The sequence below is a fragment of the Stenella coeruleoalba genome (genome assembly GCF_951394435.1).
Source record: "Stenella coeruleoalba genome assembly, chromosome: 6".
NCBI classification, from domain to species: Eukaryota; Metazoa; Chordata; class Mammalia; order Artiodactyla; family Delphinidae; genus Stenella; species Stenella coeruleoalba.
This window is the reverse complement of record NC_137151.1, coordinates 84,307,699-84,331,840: the sequence shown is the minus strand read 5'-3', so window position 1 is coordinate 84,331,840 and position 24,142 is coordinate 84,307,699. Positions and strand designations below refer to the sequence as shown.

The following is a 24,142-nucleotide window of genomic DNA, read 5'->3' as shown; positions in this document are numbered from 1 at the left end:
TGCAGCGTCGCAAGTGGAGCGTGATGATTCAGAGGGGAGTGCCGGGAAGCAAAGGGTTCCAAGGTCACCTCATCCACTGTTTTTGTTTTCTTCTTGTAGCCGCCCGCAAATTCGCTTTTAATATCTTTCTCCTCCATTCTTCCGTACTCTTTTTTGAGGATTATCGTTTTGATACACGGGTTGGCAGCAGTGACGATGGACTTCCTGCCGGTGGCAATCGGGTCCCATTGTTCTAATAGAAATGTCAAGCGTGCTGGTTGTGCTGCAAACCCTAGCAGTGTCGCCTGGGAGCTTGACTTACAGGGTGTGGGCCTAGAGCCACCTTGACCGGAAACACACCGTGGGTAGTGCTTCAACCCTCTAAACTGTGGGATTCAGTATATCTTAAAGATGGCTTTGAATGGGGTGGGTAGTGATAGGAATGGGTGATGATGGGGGGATAGGTAGACATTTTTAAAGGGCAACAGAGTGTTGAACAGGAGGGGTCTGGCCGGTGACCCAGTAGGCTGGATGTTGTTTGTGAGCACACCGGGCCTTCTAAAGTCCTTCACACATCCTTTCACTTCATGGCACACCTAGGAAATAATCTTGTCTGCAGGACCCCAAGTGGGGCAAACAGAGGAGGCTGCTCATGCAGGAGGGACTGGGCCCTTCCACCTTGGAGGGCAGAGGAGACCACTATGTACATATCTATAACTCATTCCGTGGTGTGAAATTAGGAAGCTCTGTTTTAATGTTCTAGCTAGCAGGTTTTCTTATCTACATTTCCCCAAACCTCCTGAGTTGTCAAGTCTTGCTCCTCAGGGCAGTGGGGAACCACCAGGACAGGGGCCTGGGGGTAATACTCAACTTGTCATAGTCCAGGAAATGGTGCTTAAAACTTTGCATCTCCCGGGCGGAACTCATCTTTCTGCTCCCAGCCTGCTTCTATGGTCTCTGACTGAGACAACGCCTCCTTCACATCCCACCCCACCCCATTATCGGGCTTTCACTCACTAGCAAGTCCAGCTGATCCATTCTGTCTTCTCTCTCAGATTCATTTTTTTGGTCCATCCCCTGTATTATTGTTTATTAATCAGTCTAATAATTGTATCTAGTCTCATTTCTATCTATGATGGAAAGATCAAGAAACAGTTTGAACATAATCAACTATACTCCAATATAAAATTAAAAAGTTAAAAAAAAAAAAACAAAAAGAAGCAGTTTGATATTTGGAAGTAAAGAGATAGCAGATACCAGAAGAGTTAGAACGCACAAAGAATTTGCCCCTAGGGAGCAGGAATTGGGTGAGAGGGGGGTGGCACAAGAGACCGCTGTTTCTGTGACACAGCAATATGCCTCTACGAGCTAAATCTGGTCCACTTTCCACTTTGCTGCCACGGAGATGATCCTACATCACACCTCTCAATAGGTTGCTTGCTTAAAAGCTTTCACTGGCTCCTGGGTCCTATCGAGAGCAAGCTCCTGGGCATGGCTTTCAAGGGCTCTCTCCCCCTCGCATCTGTCAATCCTGCCCTCTCACACGTGACATGCCATTTTACCACACCACATCTAGTTTCCTAAATGCACAAACTAGTTTCATTCCTTTGTGCCTTTATACATGTTATTTCTTTTGCCTGGAGTATTCTCATGCTGCTGTGATGATAGCTAATGGCACGAGGCTAAGTGCTTTTTGTGTTTTATAGCTGTTCATTCTTATATCAACCCTGTGGTAGGATTACTGTTATCTCAATAAAGAATAAAACTGTGACTTAGAGAGGTTAAGTAATTTACTCAAATACGTAGCATATGGTGAGGCCAAATTTGAACCCAGCTATATGACTTCAGGACTCACATTATTTTACCTGTTCATACTTTAAAAACTTTTCTCAGACACTAAATTTGAGCAGGATTTAAATTGTAAAATGTTTTAAAAGTCTTCAAAGTACAAGGAGAACATATAAGTGAATTGCTTTTCATCTCAGAGTAAGCATGGAACAAAGGACAAAATTACAAAAGAAAAGTGACAGATTTGACTATAGAATTTTTAACTGCTTTCATCAAAAAGGCCCATAGAGTAAAATTAAAAGACAAGTAAAAATTATCCAAAAATGTGCAATATATATGAAAGATAAGAGAGTAACATCCTCATTTGATAAAAAGGTCTTACAAAGAAAATATAAATACCTTGTTTTTAAAAATGGGCAAAAATGTAAATTAGTTAAATCATGAAAGTAGAATGCAAATGGCCAACCATATTTTTAAGGGAAGTGAAAATGTAAAATGATAATGCACCTTCAAGTTGACTGAGAATAAAAGAATAGAGCTAGTGATTTGGGCCAGCGACCCTTGAGGCAGGATGTATGGCAGATGAGCAAGCTCAGTGCTGAGAAGGGCATAAATTGCTTCAGTGTTTCTGGAGGACAATTTGGCAGAATGCAGTAAAAGCCTCAAAAATGCTCACACCCTTTGACTCAAAAATTACATTTCTGGGAATTCATAATGCAGGGGTTGACAAATATTTTCTATAAAAGTCCAGATAGTAAATACTTTAGGCTTTGCAGGCCACATATGTCTTTCTTGCTTTTCTTCTTCGTGTGTGTGCTTTTTTTCTTTAACCCTGAAAAAATGTGAAAGCTATTAGCTTGAGGGCTGTAGAAAAACTGGTTGTGGCCTGAAATTGGCCTGAGGTTAGTAATGTGTGCAATGTTGACTGCAAGAAAGTTCATCACAGTGGATTTGGTAATAGTCAAAAGGATAAAGCAACTAAACGTCTGAGGATAGAAATTAGTTACAACCAGGTGTGAAACAAGTTTTTTTAAAGTTTTAAATGTTTAAAAAATTTTCAGAATGATATTTATTGCATGAGATAAAGTGGAAAAATAAGTTTACCAAAGAATATCTATGTTATCCCCAATACAACATAATCATGTGTATATATGCATAGAAGAAGAACTGGAAAGATATAAACACCCTAAGATGTTGATAGTGGTCTTGGGGTGGGAGTGAGATTGTAGATATTTGGTTTTTTTGATTGTATGTATGTGTTTCCAATAGTGAGTATGTATTGTTTTTGTAATAAGTAAAAATACAAGAAATTTTGCTTGGGCAGCAACAAGGCCCTTAGTTGTCAGTTGGAGAAAATCTTCCCCAAATTCACTTCCCCTCTCTCTGTGTGCTCCCTGAACACATCATGATCCTTCTTTTTTTCCTAACAAAATGATTCTTTTATTGCTATTTTTTTTCATAACGATCTTTTGACTACCATTATTTACTTAATTGAAGAATGGTTAATACCTTCATTTAGTTATGCATTCCTCTATTATTGGACATCTGGGTTCCCAGCATTTCACTATTGTAAGTATGCTGGTTATTTTCTACTTGCTGTCTGCTAGATCCATTTTCCTTCCTTCTCTGCTGGACTCTGTGCCTCAGAAGGCAGCACTTTCATAGACTATTTTCTCTGGGTTCTCTTGCTGGCTGGCTTCCCGTTAGATTGACCAGTGGGTGATACCAAAAGCAGGTTGGAGAGTGGAAAATGGAAAAAAGGTTGGGGTATTTCTTCCCACCTCTTTTGCTGCTGTGGGCCTCTAAGGCTCCGTAAGGCAGCCCCTACCGCTTTGCTAATTTGATCTCTTCCCCTTATCCCTTCAGTCCTAGCAGTGGTAACAGCTTCTTACTGTTGCAAGAGGCTGAGTACCTTCACATCGAATTGTTTCCCTTCACCCAGCCCTAAACCTAACCCAAAACTTATGTAAATAGTCAGTTCAATAAAATCTCTTCTGTCGAAACACCTAAGTGAAAGTTGGTTCCTGTTAGGACAGACTGATGTATTAAAAAACACTGGTGAGGGACTTTCCTGGTGGTCCAGTGATAAAGAATCCGTCTTCCAATGCAGGGGATGCAGGTCCCATCCCTGATTGGGGACCTAAGATCCCACATGCAGCGGGGCAACTAAGCCCCTGTGCCTCAACTAGAGAGTCCGAGTGCTGCAAACTACAGAGCCCACGTGCTCTGGAGCCTGTGCACCACAACTAGAGAGAGAAAACCCGCACCAACTAGAGAGCTCGCGTGCCACAACGAAAGATCCTGCATGCCGCAAAGAAGACCCAACGCAGACAAAAAAAAAAAACAACGCTGGTGAACATCATGGATCACAAATCTTTTATTTCTTATGCAACAGGCCCTGTATTCTCACATTTTACATCTGAGCTTTTGACTATTTGCAAGGTAATTATAGAATGATTTACAAGTTTCCTGAAGCAGGAATTTGAATTACGGTGAGGCCAGTGTTTGGGAATGTAACATTTTGACTATTGTTCTCCACTTCTCCAGACACGTTTTGAGAAGTAAGACTCCATTGCATTTTATTGAAGAAATCATATACTACAATACAGTGGTGTTCAAATTTTGATGTTTTCAGTGGAATCCATAAGAAAATATTCGTAAATATCAAGCCTAACATATAAATGAGATAAAAGTCACATACAGATTTGGGGGAACCTTCTTTCTCATCTTTGAGGCAGACTTAGGACATCCCTGCAGAATTCCTGGGCCCCTTGGACCACATTTTGAAAATACAGATTTGGAGAGTCCAAGAGTCTGGAAGATATATCCTTCATAAATATCAAGTGTCTATTATATTTCTCTAGGTTGGATTCCTAGAATTACATGGTCAACCATATGACTTTGCCAATTGCCCTTCAAAACACTCTTCACTGTGAATGATGTTGCTTTCCTCATTACTGCATCTATTATCAAATACACACAAAAAACATTTCCTAATTTCTCATCATAGTTTTAATTGCATTTTTATTATTTTTGAGAGTTTTTCTTTCCTCGTCTATTTGTCATTTGTATTTCCTTTTCTCCTCTTCCTTCCCACCTTTTTTTAAGCTGCCTTTTCATGTTCGACCACTCCTCTATTCATTCAATACATATTAATTCCTTATATCTGGGTATTATGCTAATAAATTTAAATGACAAACAATACAGTTATGCCTCTGCCCTCACGGAGCTCACAAACTAGCAATATTTGAGACTTACTATTTATCTTGTTTAATTCAATTAACAGTATAGTAGTATGGCAGCCCTTTGTCACTTTTGTTATGAATAATTTTCTTAGTTTGCCTTTTATTGAAGGGTGTTTATTATTTACAAATTAAAAAATTTTTAATGTAGTCAAATCTATGGATCTTTGTTTTTATGCCTGGAAAATCCTTTTAAAACCAAAGATCAGATCAATATTCACTTACATTTCTCCTGATATTTTTTACTATTTGAATTTTTAGATTTAAGTCTTTAATAATCTGGAAGTTATTTTGAGAAGCTCTAAACTGATTTCCCCCCACCCAAATACCTAAATTTTTTTTCTAATATCCAAATAGCCAATTTTCCTGACATCATTACTGAACAGATATCCTTTTCCCACTAATCTCTGATGACAAATACATCATGTATTAAGCTCTTTTATAACCTAGGCTATATTGGGTCCTCTGTTTTCTTTCATTCATCTGCCTTTGGATTACTGTGCCAATGGCAAAGTTTTTAATAGCAAATGGGTAATTCTCCACCAAAATTCACTCTTTCCAAATATTCAAAATATTTATGTTTTCAGATGAAATTTATTAACTAACTTCTTATTATAAAAGTAATGCATTATGAAGACAAGTTGTGGAAACTTTGAGCAAACATGAAAAAATATAAAGAATGAAACAAAACCCATACCAAATTCTATGACCATTAACATTTTGGAGTATAACTTCCCATCTTCTCTGTGTGTTTATGTATATGTTATTTCTACAAATGTTACTAAGCATACTGTTTTGTAAACTGCTGTTTAATCATCATATATGAGCATTTCACCATGTCATTAAATATTCCTTTGAAATATGATTTTTAATGACACATTGGCCGAGGCTTCTAGCATAAGGGTCGATGGCAGAGTGTCAGCAGGCAGCTCTCACAACCTCCTAGACTCAGTCATATCCTTTACTCAGTCATAGCAAACTAGCATTGAGGTCACCAATTGTTGTCACATGGATCAACATTGCATGCCTGCCACTGTCATACCTCACAGCTTGAAATCAGCTGGTGGAAACTTGAAATTGGTTTTGACTGTAATTCACTGGATTATGAGTTTTGGAGCATTTGCCACCTATACCTCATCTATTAAGCATGTGTAAAAATGACTCAACCATAAGATATTAGGTAGCTAACAGATAGGCAAAAATGTAGGTTACTCACACAAGAACTAAATTTGAATTGATTTAGTTGTAAGAGATTCCTAGCACCATATTGCACAATCTTATTTTTGTGTTCCTTTAAAACTCACTAACTAGGGCTTCCCCAGTGGCGCAGTGGTTAAGAACCTGCCTGCCAATGCAGGAGACACAAGTTCGAGCCCTCGTCCGGGAAGATCCCACATGCTGTGGAGCAACTAAGCCCGTGCGCCACAACTACTGAGCCCACATGCCCTAGAGCCCGTGCTCTGCAAAAAGAGAAGCCACCACAATAAATGCATGCACCGCAACGAAGAGTAGCCCCAGCTTGACACAACTAGAGAAAGCCTGCATGCAGCAACAAAGACCCAATGCAGCCAAAAATAAATAAATAAATAAATTTTTAAAAATCATTAACTAATATAACTCGTTTATACTTTCCTTAGAAAAGGCTGAACAACTCTCATGAAAACAAAGCATATCCATGATTTTCTTAAAGATTTGGGGGAAGAATCCTTAACATTTGTGATAGAATATTTAAAACTCCTTGAGTTTTTCTTAAATTGCAGTGCAAATTTACTAAACTATATAAACTAGGGAGCTTTGAGCGTGGTATTGAGGGCTACATGTAGCTGAGATCCCAAGAAAGCAAAGGGTAAATTTCTAGAACAAGTCATGCAGATATATTTATAAGCACTTTCCAATGTATGGGAACATAGGCTTATCTCTAACAAAGTTTCACCAGGCCTGAGTGTTTATCTTTACTCTCTCACACCCTATACACACAAACACATACACACGTAGTACATATACTTAAAACTTCATAAAATAGGAATTATCTTTTTTTTCACTTACCTTTCCACAGAAGGGTTGCTTACTGAATTCCAAGATGTAAAATATAATAAATGCCAAAGCCTTGAAGTATATGGTTACTTAGGATCTGAGTTTCCCTCTGTTTCAAGGGAATTAAAAGCTGGAATCTGAGAGCAAAAGGCTCAGGGAAGGGACTCTGGATGGACTTGCCCTGTGCTTCATCTGAACACTTTTTTAGTAAACTGCCCAGCCCAGCCCCTACTGATTAGGTGTAGAATTCTCTGCCATTCAGTACAAAGTTTTTCCTCTGGAACAAGCATATTATCAATGAGTCATTTCCTCCAATTGTTAGACTTTCCTGAATATTTTCTTGTTTACTTAAGCCATCCATGGAAGACCTTAAAATCAACTTATGTTGGAGACTCCCTGATACTCTTTAGTTTGTAAAACAATTTCCTGCATATTTTGTTATCTTGAATATTTATATCCTCATTGCTTATTCCTTTTGTGTATTTTGCTTTGGAATACATTTGCCTAGTTTATTTTTAGAACTGCTAATTTTGTAATCTATCTTTTGGATATTACATGGTAAGTGTGAATATGACACTAATCTCATAGGGAAAAGTGCATTAAAATTCTTTAAACTTCTTAGGCATTCAAAAATAGAACTTTAAGAAGCTTGTTTAAAACATCTAATATGCAGAATCAAATTCTTTCCCAAAACCACACCCTCCATACCTCATGTTACCAAATTATTCTGGTAAAAACTCAAGCCAGGGCTTCCCTGGTGGCGCAGTGGTTAGGAATCTCCTGCCAATGCAGAGGACACGCGTTCGAGCCCTGGTCGGGGAAGATCCCACGTGCTGTGGAGCAACTAAGCCCGTGCGCCACAACTACTGAGCCTGCGCTCTAGAGCCCACGTGCCACAACTACTGAAGCCCGCGTGCCTAGAGTCCATGCTCTGCAACAAGAGAAGCCACCACAATGAGAAACCCGCACACTGCAACGAAGAGTAGCCCCTGCTCGCCACAACTAGAGAAAGGCCATGTGCAGCAACAAAGATCCAACGCAGCCAAAAATAAATAAATAAATATAAAAAACCCCACAAAACTTAAGCCAGCAAGAGACTGGAAAGGCAAGAGGAGACAAGAAGTAGATCTCTCATATGCAAATTATACTGTGTTTTTATTTTGTTAAGTAACTTCCTTCTATGATACATAAAGTTCATCATTATTTAGGTAATCTTAGGAGACAAATATATTTTGCCAATGGGGTTGTACTATTACTCCTAACACCTCACAACTTAAAAATAATTTTAGCTTTCATAATGTATTCACAGATATTGAACTTTTGATCCTAAATGCTTTTCACAAGTTTTTTCTTACAGAATGTACTGACACTGAAATGTTTACTGAAATGTTTGCTTATTGTGATTAATTTCGAGTTTCCACAAATGAAATGTTATAAATGGGAAGAAAACATTGGAAAATTAGAAAGAACATATACTTGTCTCCTGTTTTTGTTGTTGTTGTTCACATAGTTCTTTTTTTTTTTAAACATTAAAAAAAATACATATTTATTTATTTATTTAGGCTGCCCGGGTCTTTGTTGTGGCATGCGGACTTCTTAATTTCGGCATGCTTGCAGGATCTAGTTCCCTGGCCATGGATCAAACCCGGGTCCCCTGCATTGGGAGTGAGGGGTCTTAACTATTGGACCACCAGGGAAGTCCCAGTTCTTTTCGTCATAGATATTTTTGCTCTCCTTTTTTCACAAGAAAAGTTAAATATATTACCTGACATATACAGTTAAATTTTATCTTGGAAATAGCAACAAATGTGGTTCAGCTGATGCTTCTGTGAGGACCGATGAGTTAAATGAAAGTTGCAGACTATTGCTTGACACCAAGATGAGGAAAAGGATGCTAATTCCCAGTCACCATGCACTTCTCCACTGACATTTCTGGTCTCCTGCCCACCATCCCTTTAGATAGTCTTATCTCCTGGGTGATTACGGAGGTTTTGTCCGCAACATACTCCAGGATCTAGGAGGAGATGAGTGTACAGCAGCAGCTGTCTCTCATTTGTTGTTGTTGAAGTCACAACTTAAAACTTGAAAAAAAGCAATCTTTGATGTTACCATTTACCATAAATTTTTCGTCAGCTGCAAATTATTTCCTACCTCATCCCTGAATCTTAAAAACACATATGAAACATTGTTGGCTTGCCTTGCACTGTCTTTTCGTTTTAAGTGAGTATATTGCTCCTAAATATAGGCAGAAATTTTACAAATTTCGATTGATCTTACCACTAATAACATAGGATGTGTTGTTTTGGTTTTTTAATTTAGGATTTGGAGGCCAGGGTCTCAAAGGAGGGTTACTGAGCATTGCAGCTGCACAGAACACTGATATTCACATTTTCTCTTTCCTTACCCTCTATCTTTATCTTCCATTGGGAAAGCGAACATAGCATTAAGCATAGTAGCAAGCCTCACCAACCAAACACCAGAACAATACAAAAGTGACTCTGAAAAGGACTCAGAGTCTTCCCATATGAGTGGAAAAGCATACTATTTTGACAGTCATTTGATTTTATTTCTCCTCCTCCAAAGAAATAGACATGCAAATAGACATTTGTACTATTATTATGTACCAAGGTTTACATTTTTTGAAAATACAGAGCTTTATAATATCAATGTTATATCTTATGCTGTGTATGTAAGAGTTATGCATGTATTTTAATTTTAATTGTTAAGGACACAGTTTTGCATGCAAAATCAAGCAATGTATGAAAGTTTTTTTGTAAGAAATCTGTTTTGGAGGCACTACCTTATGGAAAAACGTAAGCCTTTCAATCTTCTTTGATGCAATACATTCATCACCTGGTGGCAACTTACTAGAAACCCAGTGCATGTAGTAAAGAAAAAACTCACCCCAAAAGTATTTTGAGCATTATCTATAAAGAAAAATGTGGTAGGTTTTGTGTAATTTTTTAAAAAATAAACTTATTTTATTTATTTATTTTTGGCTGCGTTGGGTCTTTGTTGCTGTGCGCAGGATTTCTCTAGTTATGGCGAGCGGGGGCTACTCTTTGTTGCGGTGCGTGGGCTTCTCATTGCAGTGGCTTCTCTTGTGGAGCACAGGCTCTAGGTGCACAGGCTTCAGTAGTTGTGGCACGCAGGCTCAGTAGTTGTGGCGCGTGGGCTTAGTTGCTCCGCAGCATGTGTGATCTTCCCTGACCAGGGATCGAACCTGTGTGCCTGCATTGGCAGGCAATTCTTAACCACTGCGCCACCAGGGAAGCCCTGTAATTTTTTTATGTCCTTAAAAATCACTTTTATTTTTGTTACAAAACAATTATTTACTCTCAAGAGAAACAATAGAAAATATAAATAATAATAGAGAAGTAATGAGTCTCCCCTATTTCCACCACCAGCCAAGGATAACTGCTGCTAACATTTTGGGTATATATTCTTTTAGAATGTTTCTATGCATACACATACACATTTTTTTCTAACAGAAACCATCTTTGTTTTTGAAATTTCCTATTTTATTAATGCTCCTATCTTTATCAGCTGTTCTTTGAATCAGTACACTGGGCATGGATACTGGTTGATGATCTGAGAAAGAACCCATCATTGCCTGCCAAACCCACCTAATCTTGGAACTCATAAACATCCCCAGTATCCAAATAGATGGTTAAACCCCAGGACCTCATGATCCAAGGTGACCCATTTATAGCTCAAAAAAGTTAAACCAGGCTAATCAGATTGTTATGCTGAGTTCAGAAAATGAGAAACAGATGGGCCAGTTAGTAAGTTTGACAAAAGCAAAATGAATAAGTAAATAAATAATGATTTAAAAGCGATATTGTGAGATGCTGTCACGAAGTAGAGTTGGGCTCAAACAAACCAAGGCAAGTCAAAACCTCTTAAAAGTCAAGTTAGTATGAAGGTGTAGAAAAGATATAGGAAAGGATGTGGGGAGCCAGACAAACTGGCCATGTTTCAAAGTGATACTGATAGAATTAAAATCTGATTTTGTCATGTTTCTGCTTAAATACCCGTAAGGTAGCTTCATAGACCCTTTGTGATCTGATACCATCCTGTCACTCCTTGCCACTATCAGAATGCTGGAGTCATGTTTTGTTTCATCTGTGCAGAGTTTTCCTATATCTAGAACAGTCAGTTCTTCTGAGTGGCCTTCTCTGATTCTTAGACGATGACAGGTGGTCCTGCTATGTGCTTCCATAGCACCATGTAACCTCCAAGGCTGCAGGGCCCAACACCTACCATAGCACCTGGATCATAATAGGCCTTCAGTGACTATACAAAGCACCAAGAGAGAAGCAGACATTCCACAAGTCTGTGTGAGATTCCACGTGACCAAAGAAAGAAGGCAATGAAAAGAAAGAGCACCCAGATGTGGCTCATATGTAATCAATATTTAAAAGAAAATTTTTTTAAAAGTACTGGTTCAGTTGTTAAATTTAAATTAATTCAGTTCCTCAGTTGTACTAGACACATTTGAAGTGCTCGATAGTCACTTGTGTCTGATGTTGAACAATATAGCTATAGACAACCGTGAGAGTTTTTAGCAGCTAAATAAAAAGTCAAAAGTGGCATCCTAGGAAGATTTGTTATCAGTGAAATACAGAGTGAATTGAAGGATGTGAGAGAGAAGAGAGAGGCTAGATCTGGAATGAATTACATGTGGGACTAGAATGGTAGCAGCGGGATGTTAAGAGGAGTGGGCAAATCTGAGAGATGTTTCAAAGAAATAATTGGTATGCCTCGATGACTGATTGGCAATGAGAGAAGAAAAAACTATTCAAGAGTGGTAGCCAGGGACTTCCCTGGTGGCACAGTGGTTGAGAATCCGTGTTCCAATGCAGGGGACACTGGTTCAATCCCTGGTCTGGGAAGATCCCACATGCTGCGGAGCAACAAAGCCCACACACCACAACTTCTGAGCCTGCACTCTAGAGCCCACGAGCTACAACTACTGGCCCGCTTACCCTAGAGCCCGTGCTCCACAAAAAGAGAAGCCACCTCAATAAACCCGCGCACCACAACGAAGAGTAGCCCCCGCTTGCCTCAACTAGAGAAAGCCCGTGTGCAGCAACGAAGACCCAATGCAGCCAAAAAAAAAAAAAGAGTGGTAGCCAGCCTCCAAACTGCCCTCAATGATCCTTGCCTCCTAGTATTCACACCCTGGTGGGTGTAGTCCCCTCCCACACTGTACTGGGGTAGTATGTGTGACCTATAGAATAAGGCAGTAGTGATGGTACATCACTTCCAAGATTAAGTTATAAGAGATATGGTGGCTTCCATCTTGGTGGTTCTCTCTTTTGGATCACTTACTCTGGAAGAAGCCAGCTGCTATATTGTGAGCAGCCCTATGGAGATGCCCCTAGGGCGAGGGACTGAAGGCTGCCAACAAGCTTGTCAGTGAGTTTGGAACTGGGTCCTTCTGCCCCAGTTGAGCATTCAGATGACCGCGGTCCCAGCCAACACCTTGACTGCAACCTCAGCAAAGACTCTAAGCCAGAACCACCAAGCTAAGCCTCTCTCTGATTCCTAAGTCTCAGAATCAGAGAGATAAGAAATGTTTGTTGTTTTAAACTGCTAAACTTGGGGTAATTTGTAACAGTAATTGATAATTATTGCATCAAACCTTAATAAAAAGATGACCCAATTTAAAAATGAGCAAGAGATTTGAACAGCCACTTTACAAAAGAAGATAATAAGTATACGAAAAAGTGCTCAATATCATTAGATACAAGGGAAATGTAAATGAAAACCACAATGAGATAATACTATACACACACCAGCAGGATAAAATTTAAAAGACTGACAGCACAAAACTGTCTCTATACATTTGCTTATTCTAGACACTCATATTAATGGAATCATACAAAATATGGTTGATTGTGGCTAGCTTCTTTTCACTTTGCAGGGTTTTCAAAGTTCATCCATGTGGTAGCTTGTATCAGCAGTTCATTTCTTTTTATTGTCAAATAATATTTTATTGTGTGGCTATATCACTTAAAAAAATCCACCAGTTAGACATATGGGCCAACTTTTTAGTGATTATGAATAATGCTCCTATAAAGATTTGTGTGGATTATGTTTTCATTTCTCTTGGGTGTATATCCAGGAGAGGAATTGCTAGGTCTCATGGTAACTCTATGTTTAACCATTTGAGGGACTGTCAGACTTTTTTTCTGAAATGGCCATAGCATTTTACATTCCTACCACCAGTGTATTCAGGATTCCAAATTCTCCACCAACACCTGTTATTCTCTGTCTTTTTGATAGCCATCCTAGTAGGTGCGAAGTCATATCTTATCTTGGTCTTGATTGGCACTTCCCTGATGGCCAAGCATGTTGAGCACCTTGTCATATGATTATTGATCATTTGTACATCTTCTTTGGAGAACTGTCATTTTTCTTCCATAAACTTATTTATTTATTTTTGGCTGTGTTGGGTCTTTGTTGCTGCACGTGGGCTTTCTCTAGTTGTGGTGAGTGGGGGCTACTCTTCGTTGCGGTGCACGGGCTTCTCGTTGCGGTGGCTTCTCTTGCTGCGGAGCACAGGCTCTAGGCGCATGGGCTTCAGTCGTTGTGGTGCAGGGGCTTAGTTGCCCTGCAGCATGTGGGATCTTCCCAGACCAGGGATTGAACACGTGCCCCAGCATTGGCAGGCAGATTCTTACCCAATGTGCCACCAGGGAAGTCCCAGGAGACCTGTCTTTTCAATCCATCGTCCATCTAAAAAATAGGGCTATTTGCTGTTTTTTATTATTGAGTTGTAATAGTTCTTTACATATTGTAGATACTGGCTCCTTATCAAATATATCATTTGCAGATTTGTTTCCCATTCTATGGATTGTCTGCAACTAGAATTCTTAGTCCAAAATAATACAAACATTTTTGAGAAAGGTCCTGGGTTACATAATTTGCCCAAATTCACTAAACTATTCACTAAACTAGCACAATAAATGAGTGTGCTAAAGGCAGGTCAGGACCGACATAACTTGTGGGGCTTAGTGCAAAATGAAAATGCAGAGTCCCTTGTTCAAAATTTATTACAAGCAGAGCATTAAACCAAAGGTAGATTCCGTCTAAGCATGGGGCCTTGTGAGACACAGGTTACACACACATGAAGCTAGGGGGACAGGGAAGATTTTAATCTTGGGCTTGCAGGAAAGCCCTTGGTCTTTCCAGTAAACCATGCTGATGATTGTTCATTTTTTGTGCACGCTGAATGAGGGTGATGTCAAAAAGCAATTTCCCACAGCAGGTTAAAAACTGAATTGTAGGTCAGGAGTTCTTTCTGTGATGCCAGTTTGCCCTCTGTTCAATGGGTATTTGGATAATTATATTTGACTAGGTAGAAAGGTAATTTTTGACCAAAGGCTTGACAGTATATTCTCAGATGTTAACTAGCTAAGGCTAACTCCTTTAAATTCCCTCTCTCTGAAATTCTTCCCTGAATTCCTCCTTCCTGATAAATGTGTCAGTGGTTCAGTGGTGATGAAATGTTTGCTGCTGGACATCTGGGTGTATCTGGATGCAGAGGAACATTCTTCTGTATCGACATAATAGTTGATACTAGTGGTTGAGTTAAATTTGTTTCATTAAAGAGTAGGCTACTTTCTAGATGCAATTTTATGCTTTTGCTGATAACAGTAATTTTTAGTTTAGTTGAAGACATATATATCACCTCTTAAGGAGACAATTCTTGTCTGTCATTAAGGAAGATTGGGGAACTATAACTTTTCCAAAAAACCGGAAATATCTCAATCCTAATATGAAAGAAATTCTGCTATGTTAGGCTAGGAATAAATTACAGTAAATGTCCTCCTCTTATCACGTGTATTTCATCTGCTTGATTCTCAGAATAGAATACTAATCTTAGGGACTTCCCTGGCGGTCCAGTGGTTCGATCCCTGGTTGGGGAACTAAGATCCCGCAAGCCGCACACCACAGCCAAAAAAAAAAAAAGAATACTAAGTTTACTTTTTAAATGTTGTTTGGCCGCACCGTAGGGCATGCGGGATCTTAGTTCCTCAACCAGGGATGCAACCCCTGCCCCTTGCAGTGGAAGAGCGGAGTCTTAACCACTGGACCGCCAGGGAAGTCCCAAGTTTACATTTTTAGTTTTAAAAAAATCTTAAGATTCCAGAAAAGTATTTCCTGTCAGTCTCTGCTAGTCAAACTAAGCTGTCTAGGTCACTTGGGTCTTTCCCAGGAGAGCCCCAAGCGAGCAAACTCTTCCCTCCGGTTCAGCCCACCTCTGCTCTCTGACCTCTCCTTCAGCCCTGCCCCGCCTCGCCCACCGCCTGCACCCCGGCTCCGCCCCTCCCCAGGCCACGCCCCTTCCCACCTCCCATCTCCCTCAACCATTTCCTCAGTAGGTGGCTCTCGCCCCGCCCCTCAGCGACGCGCCGCGGTAAAGTCGTGCCCTAGGCCTCTCTAGCCCTCTGGAGGACTTGCAGTCTGTGTCTGGCGGCGCCGGGCGGCGGTGGGCGGGTCTGACGTGTGGCGTGAAGAGCCAAGCGAGCGGGCTGCCGGGTCGGGGTGGTTTTAGGTTCGAGTGTTTTGGCGATGGGGCTGCGGGAGATGTGGAGACTCATGTCGAGGTGAGTGAGCGAGCGGTCTAAGGGCAGGTTCATCGGCTGCGCTCGCCCGGGTGGAAAAGGTCAGGGCGGTGGGGACTGGCTGGCCTTGACGTTTCGAGTCGCCCTTGGAGGCGCAGCTCTCAGACCCGAGTCCCGACCCGCCTGGACCACCCTCAGCCCTCTTCTGGGTCTCGGTGTCACTCCTTCTAGCACCTTCTTTGCAGCATCACCTTCGTTTTCTGCCTCTCTGGCCCTTAATGCAGACTTGACCCCCGTTTCTTTCCTTTTTCAAAGTTGAGTAAGTTTGGGGGACACGCAGGGTTTCACCTTGGGGGAATTTTGTGGCATGTTTTGTGCTGCTAACAAACGCTCGTGCTTTGCCAGTTGTTATCTGTGCTTGTGGTGTGATTGTTGTTCAGCTGTGTCGCGTAGTTCCAGCGTTAGTGCAGCTGTCTGGAACTTTGAGGCGAGTGTTGCGGCCTCACAGCTTGGCTTGGGGGAGTATGTGTGCAAACGTGTTTAACTTTTGAAAGTGCTACTCAATGCAGCTTGAGCTCAGCTGAGGAAATCTGGTAGCAATCACTGTAGGAAGTTAGGCTGGAGCAGTCTTGAGGCCTACCGCCTGCCCCCATGCATTACCAGGTTTCAGCTCAGGCTGCTTGAAGGGAGAACCGGCTAATTGCCTCACAGCTGAAATTCCTGGGGGGTTTTAGTCTTGGATTTTTCTTTAGGGCAAAGGGATGGGAGTGGTTTTTTGATTTAAGAATAGTTTCAGTTTTAGGGCAATGTGTCTAGTTGTTTTAACCTTGTATCCATGCACTTGGTTATTCAGTATTTGAAGAAAAATCGAAGAGTTGCTTTCCTTCTTCGTTGTTCTTTTTTTTTTTTAATACCTTGAAATTAGTTGTCTCTGTGCCTCTAACCAGCTCACAGAGGAACTTGGCAGATATAAAGAAAATCGGTACATATAATCAGTGCTGATGCTTTTTTGAAGCTGTGAGCAAATACCGCGTTAATTGAGAAACAAATTGGGAAGACATGTTAACTTTGTTAACAAAGTTAACAAAATTAACTGACTTGGGAAAGAATCTGTCATTCCCAGAGTTCAGATTGGCTTTGTTGCACGCGCAGTTGCAAGGTGCAGACTGATTAGGCGAGTCCTGGACTGGTTTGGGGGCTTTGATTGGAGATGCCTTTTCCAGGGCCAGCCCTGGAGTGGGTATTACCCTGGCAAAGCAGAGACCTGAGGCCAGTATCATCCAGTCTTGACAGCCTAATTACAAATGTACTAAGGAACAGGGTGCCACAGTTTTCTGAGAGGAACTAGGGCCCCTGTGCTGTGGTTGACATTGTTGGGCAGTCCTTGAACCCTGGCTTCCCTTGGCTTTTCTGTCACTGTCTTGCTTTCCTACTACCACTCCCCACTACTTATCTTGCCCTAGTGCCAATACAGCCCTTGGAATTTTTTGTTATTGTTGTAGTTCCCCAGTAAAGTACCTCTCTCTGAAGATAGCTCTCAAATTTGTATGTCTAACCTTGATTTATCCTGAGCTCTAGTACTAGTCACGACCACCTGAATGTCTCTTTTGCACCTCAAATATACATTTGCACATAAGTGCAACCCTTATTCCTCCTCTGCACTTTCAACTTCATAGCACTATCTATTCTTCTAGATTCCTAAAGTTATCTAAGTTCTCCCACACTCCCAATCCTTATCTCTTCCTGCTGATTTGAATTTGAACATTCCTCTCATTTATCACTTGCTCTTTTTGCAGAAACTTGATTAATGGACTTATCTCTTCCCAATTTGAATAGGTTCTGCACATGACTGCCAGATTAATCTTGCTGAAGTTTACTTCAGTGCCTTCCATTCCTCTGCTCAAAAGCTCTTAGAGGTGTTCTCCTACCTATGGAATTAAATAAAAAGTTCCCAGCCTGGGTTTCAAAGATTAGGCCCCAGTTTAGTTCATGAATTCAACAATACTTACTGTCCTGTTATAGCTCCTGGGAGATAGTGTTCTAGGCACATCTGTTATCCTGTAGCCAACCTGGACTACTTGTTCTTTTTTTTTTTTTAAAGATTTTTTTGATGTAGACCATTTTTAAAGTCTTTATTGAATTTGTTACAATATTGCTTCTGTTTTATGTTTTGATTTTTTGGCTGTGAGGCATGTGGGATCTTAGCTCCCCCACCAGGGATCCCAAGGGTCGAACCCACACCCCCTGCATTGGAAGGCGAATTCTTAACCACTGGACTGCCAGGGAAGTCCCTGGACTACTTGTTCTTATTGTTTTTAACTTCAGGTCATTGAAGTTCGAGGAGATCAGATGAGAAACAAATATTTAAACAAAAGTAATACCTAGTTATCAAGTCTGTTAAGTGTCTTAAAGGAAAAGAGAGCCAGGTTTAGAAAGGAAGAGGGGCTCAGGGAGCCTCTTCAAAGAGACTGATCTTTAAGCTGTTAATAGTGTTTATTCCCTTCTTCATCTCCTCTGTGTTGTGCTGAACTATATTGTTTTGGTTTGCTTCTTGGGCTGCCTGTCTTCTCTTTCTTTTACTTCTGTGTAGTTGTTTCTGAAGGCTCAATATTTGATTCTCTGTTATTTTTATTATTTTTTAGTCGAACAGTCACAAACCCAAATGCAGATGCCCAGAAGGAATGGTGCTGGCTAGGTGGCAGCAGTGGGGATTAGTGGGGAGCTAGTGAGCAATAGAGAACGCTCTCTCTAAAGGCAGCTTTTCAGCCTGTGTGTCGTTGCCGTTGTAGAGTGTAGACCCAGGGTTTCCAGAACTACCAGTTTGTCTGGAAAAGCTGGAAAGCTGCGTTTTTAAGTGAAATCTCTTGATTTTAAAGTGTCTGTCATTTTAAAACACTGCTAACCAAACACATTTGTAGGCTCAAGCAGCCTTCAGGCCATAGTTTTCAACTGTAGCTTTCTCACTTATTCCTCATAGAGAGCTTAGAGGTTCTCAGGCCTCAGTGATTGTCTATACATGTGACTTCCTGAAATGTCTTTAGTTCTAACTTTTCTTTCAAACTCCAGTCTTTCTTCTCCACTCACTGTTGAATATTTCTACTTAGGTCTCATTACAACCTCAAATTCAAAATGGACTTCATATTTCATCCTACAAACCAGCTAGTTTCCTTCCCAAGCTTTTCAGTACCTATTTCTCCTAGCTCTCCTGGCATGAAATCTTGTAGTCGTTTTTGGCATAATTCTTTTTCTTTTCCATTGAATTTTTACTTCTTAATAACTCAGTAAATCATTGCCTTGTTTCCACAGCTGGTGTTCATCAGTTCATGCCTGAGTTACTTGGCCTTGGACTTGATTTTCTGTTCTATTCACATTCTACCATGCCTAGTTCTGCTGTAATAATCTTCATTAAGTACTATTTTTATTATATCATCATCTGAAACAGTTTCATGAAAAGTTAATTTTGTAAGCCCATGTGTGCTTTATTGGATAATCAGAAATCTTCTAAACGATAAGGTTCTCATCCTTCTAAGACAGTCGTTTTTAGCAAGTATGAGGATCACCTGGAGGGTTTGTTAAAAATAGATTTGTGAGCCTTACCCCACAGTGTCTGATTCAGTAGGTGTGGAATGGGGCGAAGCATTTGCATTTCTGACAGGTTCCCAGGTAAACTGATTGTGTAGGTCCAGAAACCACACTTTCAGAACAACTGCTGCAAGCAGCCAAGTTGATCATCACCTGAAGGAAATAAGCCTGATAAAGTGAATTAGTAAATTAGTAGTAGCTGTAATGTGCATGTCTCTTCCCTTCCACCAGATGGCACTTTGGGAGTCAAAAGGAAGGAAAGAGACCATAAATTCAGAATTACTTGGAGACTCTGAACATGCAAATACATTTCTGAGATATAAAAGTTAATACCAGATTTTAAATAATAGCTGAGCATAAATCGGAACATATAGAAGGAATATGATTTATAGAATCTGGCAGGGAACTTAGTTGTACTTAGGTTTGTTTTCTATTTTGCTTTATAGTAACTGGTCCAGAGATTTTTTTTGACCTGTAAATGCCATACACAGTGGTTCAAACTTGCGTTTGGTAGGTTTACATTAACTTTTCTGAGTGAAATAAAATTCTATCTCATATATAAAACTGGGACTTGAAGCCAGGCCTTGTGTTTCTCTTTGTTTATTCTTTATGCTGCAGGTAGTACTTAAACTGTTACATGAAACCTGCCAATCTGGCAGCATCCTCATTAGCCTTGAACTGGCATTTGGGTATTGGCCATTAAGGAATTCAAAGTAATTCTGGATCTAAAGAAATTAGTGCTTAAATTTTTTGATACTTAATTTTTCTTTTAGGAAGTTTTTTGAGTTAAGTTGAAAAAAATTTTAGAAGTGGTGCTTCAGGGTAAGTATAGTTCAGATTTTAAAAGTCTATATGAAATCTCTATTTTAAAAATACCCCTAAATAAGAATCTGTCACTTCAGGTTAACTTTTTTTTTTTTGAAGTGGATCATTTTTAAAGTCTTTATTGAATTTGTTACAATATTGCTTCTGTTTTATGTTTTGGTTTTTTGGCCGAGAAGCATGTGGCATCTTAGCTCCCTGACCAGAAATTGAACCCGCACCCGCTGCTTTGGAAGGCGAAGTTTTAACCACTGGACCACCAGGGAAGACCCCCAGGTTAATTTTTATAAAGTATTGATTTTAATGACAACTTGTCTGAACTTTGGAATCTTTTGGGGAGCTTCAAACAAAATATCTATGTCTGTGTCCCATCGCCAGAGTTTGATAATTGGTCTTGGATGTGACTGGGGCTTTGGAATGTTTACAGTAGTCCCAAGTGATTCTACTGTGCAGACTAGTTGTGGAATTACTAGCTTAGGATAAGAATATTTTACTCGTGGTAAGGCAAATTCAAAATACGCTAGTCCAGGAATGTGAAGTGTGACTGACTTAAGTTAGTGATTTTCCTCTTTTTTTGTAGTAGTTTTCAATTTGAATGTAATAGAAAATGAAAGTAATACAAATTCTGAAAAGTAAGTTAGATTACAAATATTTTTATGAATTCAGTCAACTAGAATGTGGTTACAAGTGGTAACACTGGTCATATTGCCCTTTTTCTTAATGTCTCAGCTAAACTTTTGCCCTTCAAATAATCTCAAGGTATCCTTGAAAAATTAATAAAATTAATAAGTTGGCAGTTTATCAGGTCCATCAGATAGTATCTGTGTCTTTGCATATGTACAGCTCCTGTCAGGCTGCTGCTGCTACTACTGATCTCAGCTTTGACCTCTCTCCATATATCTTAAATCTAACTTCTTGTATCCCAGTACAGGTTTCCCCTGCTATCTGAAAGTAGAGCATTTCTGTGAAACCTCGCATAAGCCGAAATGGTGTAAAGTGAAAAGCAGTTATCTTATGACACATCTTGCTAATGGATGTACAAAACAAATTGAGATAAAGCACAGAGGCTCCCACAGTTCAAGTCTTTGGTCACTTGGTGCTGAGATGCAGAGTGCAGTTACTGCGGAAGGAGCTCAGTGGTGCCACTCTCACTGCTCGGGGTGCATGCTGCCTCTATAACATCTCGCTTCAAAACAAACACTGAACGCTCTTTTGCTCTTCACCTTTTTTCATAAAAGTGATAATCCTCTTTGGATTTCATTGGATTAGTGAAAACAGGTGCTAATGTAGGTCTTTGGAAAAAGCAAAGTGGTGTAAAGCGAACTTTTTTTTTTTTTCCTGTATGTGGGCCTCTCACTGTTGCGCCCTCTCCCGCTGCGGAGCACAGGCTCCGGACGCGCAGGCCCAGTGGCCATGGCTCACGGGCCCAGCCGCCCCGCGGCATGTGGGATGTGGGATCTTCCCGGACTGGGGCACGAACCCACGTCCCCTGCATTGGCAGGCGGACTCGCAACCACTGCACCACCAGGGAAGCCCTGTAAAGCGAACTTTTGAAAAGCAGGAGATGCCTATATCTTCCTAATTATGGTATTTTTATATGCATCTCTCTCACTAAACTTTGAGTTTCTCAAAGGCAAGAACGATGACTTTTGGGGAACTTTTTTAAAGACCCAAAGCTTAAAGATACAATTTGATGGATTTTCATGAACATACTCATTTCAGTGGCACCTGGATCAAGAAACAAGATAGTACCAGCATCTAGAAGCCCTCTTTGTGCCCTCTCCAGTCACTACCCTCCCCCATGTTGCTTTGCTTTTACTTTTACTTTAATTAGAAAGTATCAATACACGAAGTACTTAAATGTACTATATTTTGAAGTCTATAGTGAGCTTTTATATATGTGAACAGTCCTGTAACCATCATGATAGAAACAACTTCCAACACTCCATGTTTCCTCATGCCCCTTCCCAGTTTCCCCCACCCTCCACCATTCTTACTTCTGTTATTATCGATCACTTTTGTTAAGTTTTATCTTAAGCTTTTTATTCCTAGCCTAGCAAACACTTTTAAAATAACAGACTTAGAGTTGTTGTATTGTATTTGTTTTGTAGCCAGTTTTCTTTTCGTAACTTCTGTCATGACTGTTTTTCTATGTCATAACTATTATTTAAATATTTTTAAATACATATTTTTTTTGGCTATGTAATGGCTTTGTATAGATGACAGTTTTAAAAATATTACTAAATTGTTAGATACTTTGTTTCCAGTTTTTTCCTTATGTAAATAATTGTTGCAGACATCTTTGTAAATCAAACTTTGATCGTGTCTGAAGTTTCCTTAATACAAATGCCTGTGAAATTACTAGGTCTAAGGGTTTGATCATTTTAAAGATTGTGGGTCCGTATTTCCAGTGTGTCTACTGGAAAGGCATTACCGATTTATATGTCTCACAGCAATGTCTGAGAATGCCTATTGCATCCTTATCAAACTTTTTTTAAGCTAGCAGTTTTCTTTAACTTCTTTTATTTTTATTTTTTTTAATTATTTTATTTTTGGCTGCGTTGGGTCTTCATTGCTGCACGTGGGCTTGCTCTAGTTGCGGCGAGCAGGGGCTACTGTTCGTTGTGGTGTGCGGGCTTCTCATTGCGGTGGCTTCTCTTGTTGTGGAGCACAGGCTCTAGGTGCACAGGCTTCAGTAGTTGTGGCTCGCGGGTTCTAGAGTGCAGGCTCAGTATTTGTGGCACACGGGCTTAGTTGCTCTGCGGCATGTGAGATCTTCCCGGACCAGGGCTTGAACCCATGTCCCCTGCATTGGCAGGCGGATTCTTAACCACTGCGCCACCAGGGAAGCCCTTAACTTTTTTAAAAAAAAGCAGTTTTAGGTTTACAGAGAAAATTAGCAGAAAATTTTGACCAATGTATAATGACAAGTCTCTACCATTACGACTGTACAGACTAGTTTCACTGCCCTAAACATCCCATGTGCTCCACTTGTACTTTCCTTTCTTCCTCCCTCCCCTAACCCTATGATATCCACTGATCTTTTTCCTGCCTCCATAGTTTTCAGAATGTTCTGTGGTTGGAAGCATACAGTATATAGCCTTTTCAGATTGACTGCTTTTGCTTAGCAGTGTGCATTTAAGGTTCCTCTTTTTTTTTTTTTTTGTGGAAAGAAAGCTTGTTTCTTTTTATTGCTGAGTAATATTTCATTGTATAGATGTACCACAGTTTGTTTATCCATTCAGCTATTGAAGGACCTCTTGGTTACTTCCACATTTGGGCTATTATGAATAAAGCTACCATAAACATTCATGTGTAGGTGGACTTAAGTTTTCAACTACTTTGGGTAAATACCAAGAAGTGCAGTTGCTGGGTCATATGGTAGAAGCGTATGTTTAGTTTTGTAAGAAACTGCCAGATTTTCTTTCAAAGTGGCTGTACCATTTTGTGTTCCTACCACAACGCATGAGAATTAAACTTTTTTAAAAAATAATTTTTGTTTTAATAACTTTTCAAAGAAGCTAAAGCAAACAAAAGGGAATGTAGTATTTATACATTGAAACATGACTACCCACATTACTGTGTTCATTGTATTCTACATTTGTTTCAGGTTTAATTCATCCAAAAGGACTAATATCATACTGCAGCATTTGGTAAGTTTGGACTTTGTTTTGCTGGCATTATTAGATTATAATGTGCAATTTAAAATGTTGTTCTTAGGGAAGTAGAGAAATACTGGCAGATTTCATTGATCTTGGTACACTTTGGTTTCCAATTTTATAGTGTCAAAACTTGACTCATATAACTTGTTGGAGGTGGCATAGGTTATGGATAAGAGGATGGATCTTCAAGTCAGAATGCCTGGGTTTAAATAATGGGTCCGCTACTTAATCTTGGGCAGATTACTTGGTCTCTTTCAGCCTCCTTTTTTGATATATAAAAAATGGGGATAATAGTATCCATCTTAGAGTGCTTATGAATAATAAATAATTCATTAAAAAATCTAGCATAGTGCTTGGCATATAATAATCATTTTATACATGCTAGCTACTATTGTACTAGTAGTACCATTCCAAAGCTTAGATGGTATTAGTTGATCACACTGCAAGGAAGAAATGA

The 24,142-nt window shown here is 39.9% G+C and overlaps 2 protein-coding genes across 5 annotated transcripts in view; one reads left to right on the top strand and one right to left on the bottom strand.

Annotated features, from left to right (window-relative positions):
• The window catches only part of INPP1 (inositol polyphosphate-1-phosphatase), a 32,897-nt gene extending 25,712 nt beyond the window's left edge, over positions 1-7,185 (bottom strand). Inside the window, exon 1 of the mRNA XM_079924057.1 lies at positions 7,056-7,185. The gene's annotated coding sequence lies outside the window, so the exon portion shown is untranslated. The remainder of the gene's footprint in view (positions 1-7,055) is intronic.
• Positions 7,186-15,492: 8,307 nt separating this feature from the next.
• Positions 15,493-24,142, top strand: part of HIBCH (3-hydroxyisobutyryl-CoA hydrolase) — an 87,181-nt gene continuing 78,531 nt past the window's right edge. Inside the window, exons 1-3 of one of the 4 annotated variants that reach the window (XM_079923481.1) lie at positions 15,505-15,661; positions 20,203-20,299; positions 23,634-23,676. Coding sequence is in view for 3 of the 4 variants with exons in the window: in XM_079923479.1 (XP_079779605.1) it covers positions 15,627-15,661; positions 23,634-23,676 (78 nt within the window). In the remaining variant the exon portion in view is untranslated. Of the gene's footprint in view, positions 15,662-20,202; positions 20,300-23,633; positions 23,677-24,142 lie in introns of all 4 variants that reach the window. The other 3 variants (XM_079923479.1, XM_079923478.1, XM_079923480.1) reach the window with 3 other exon arrangements.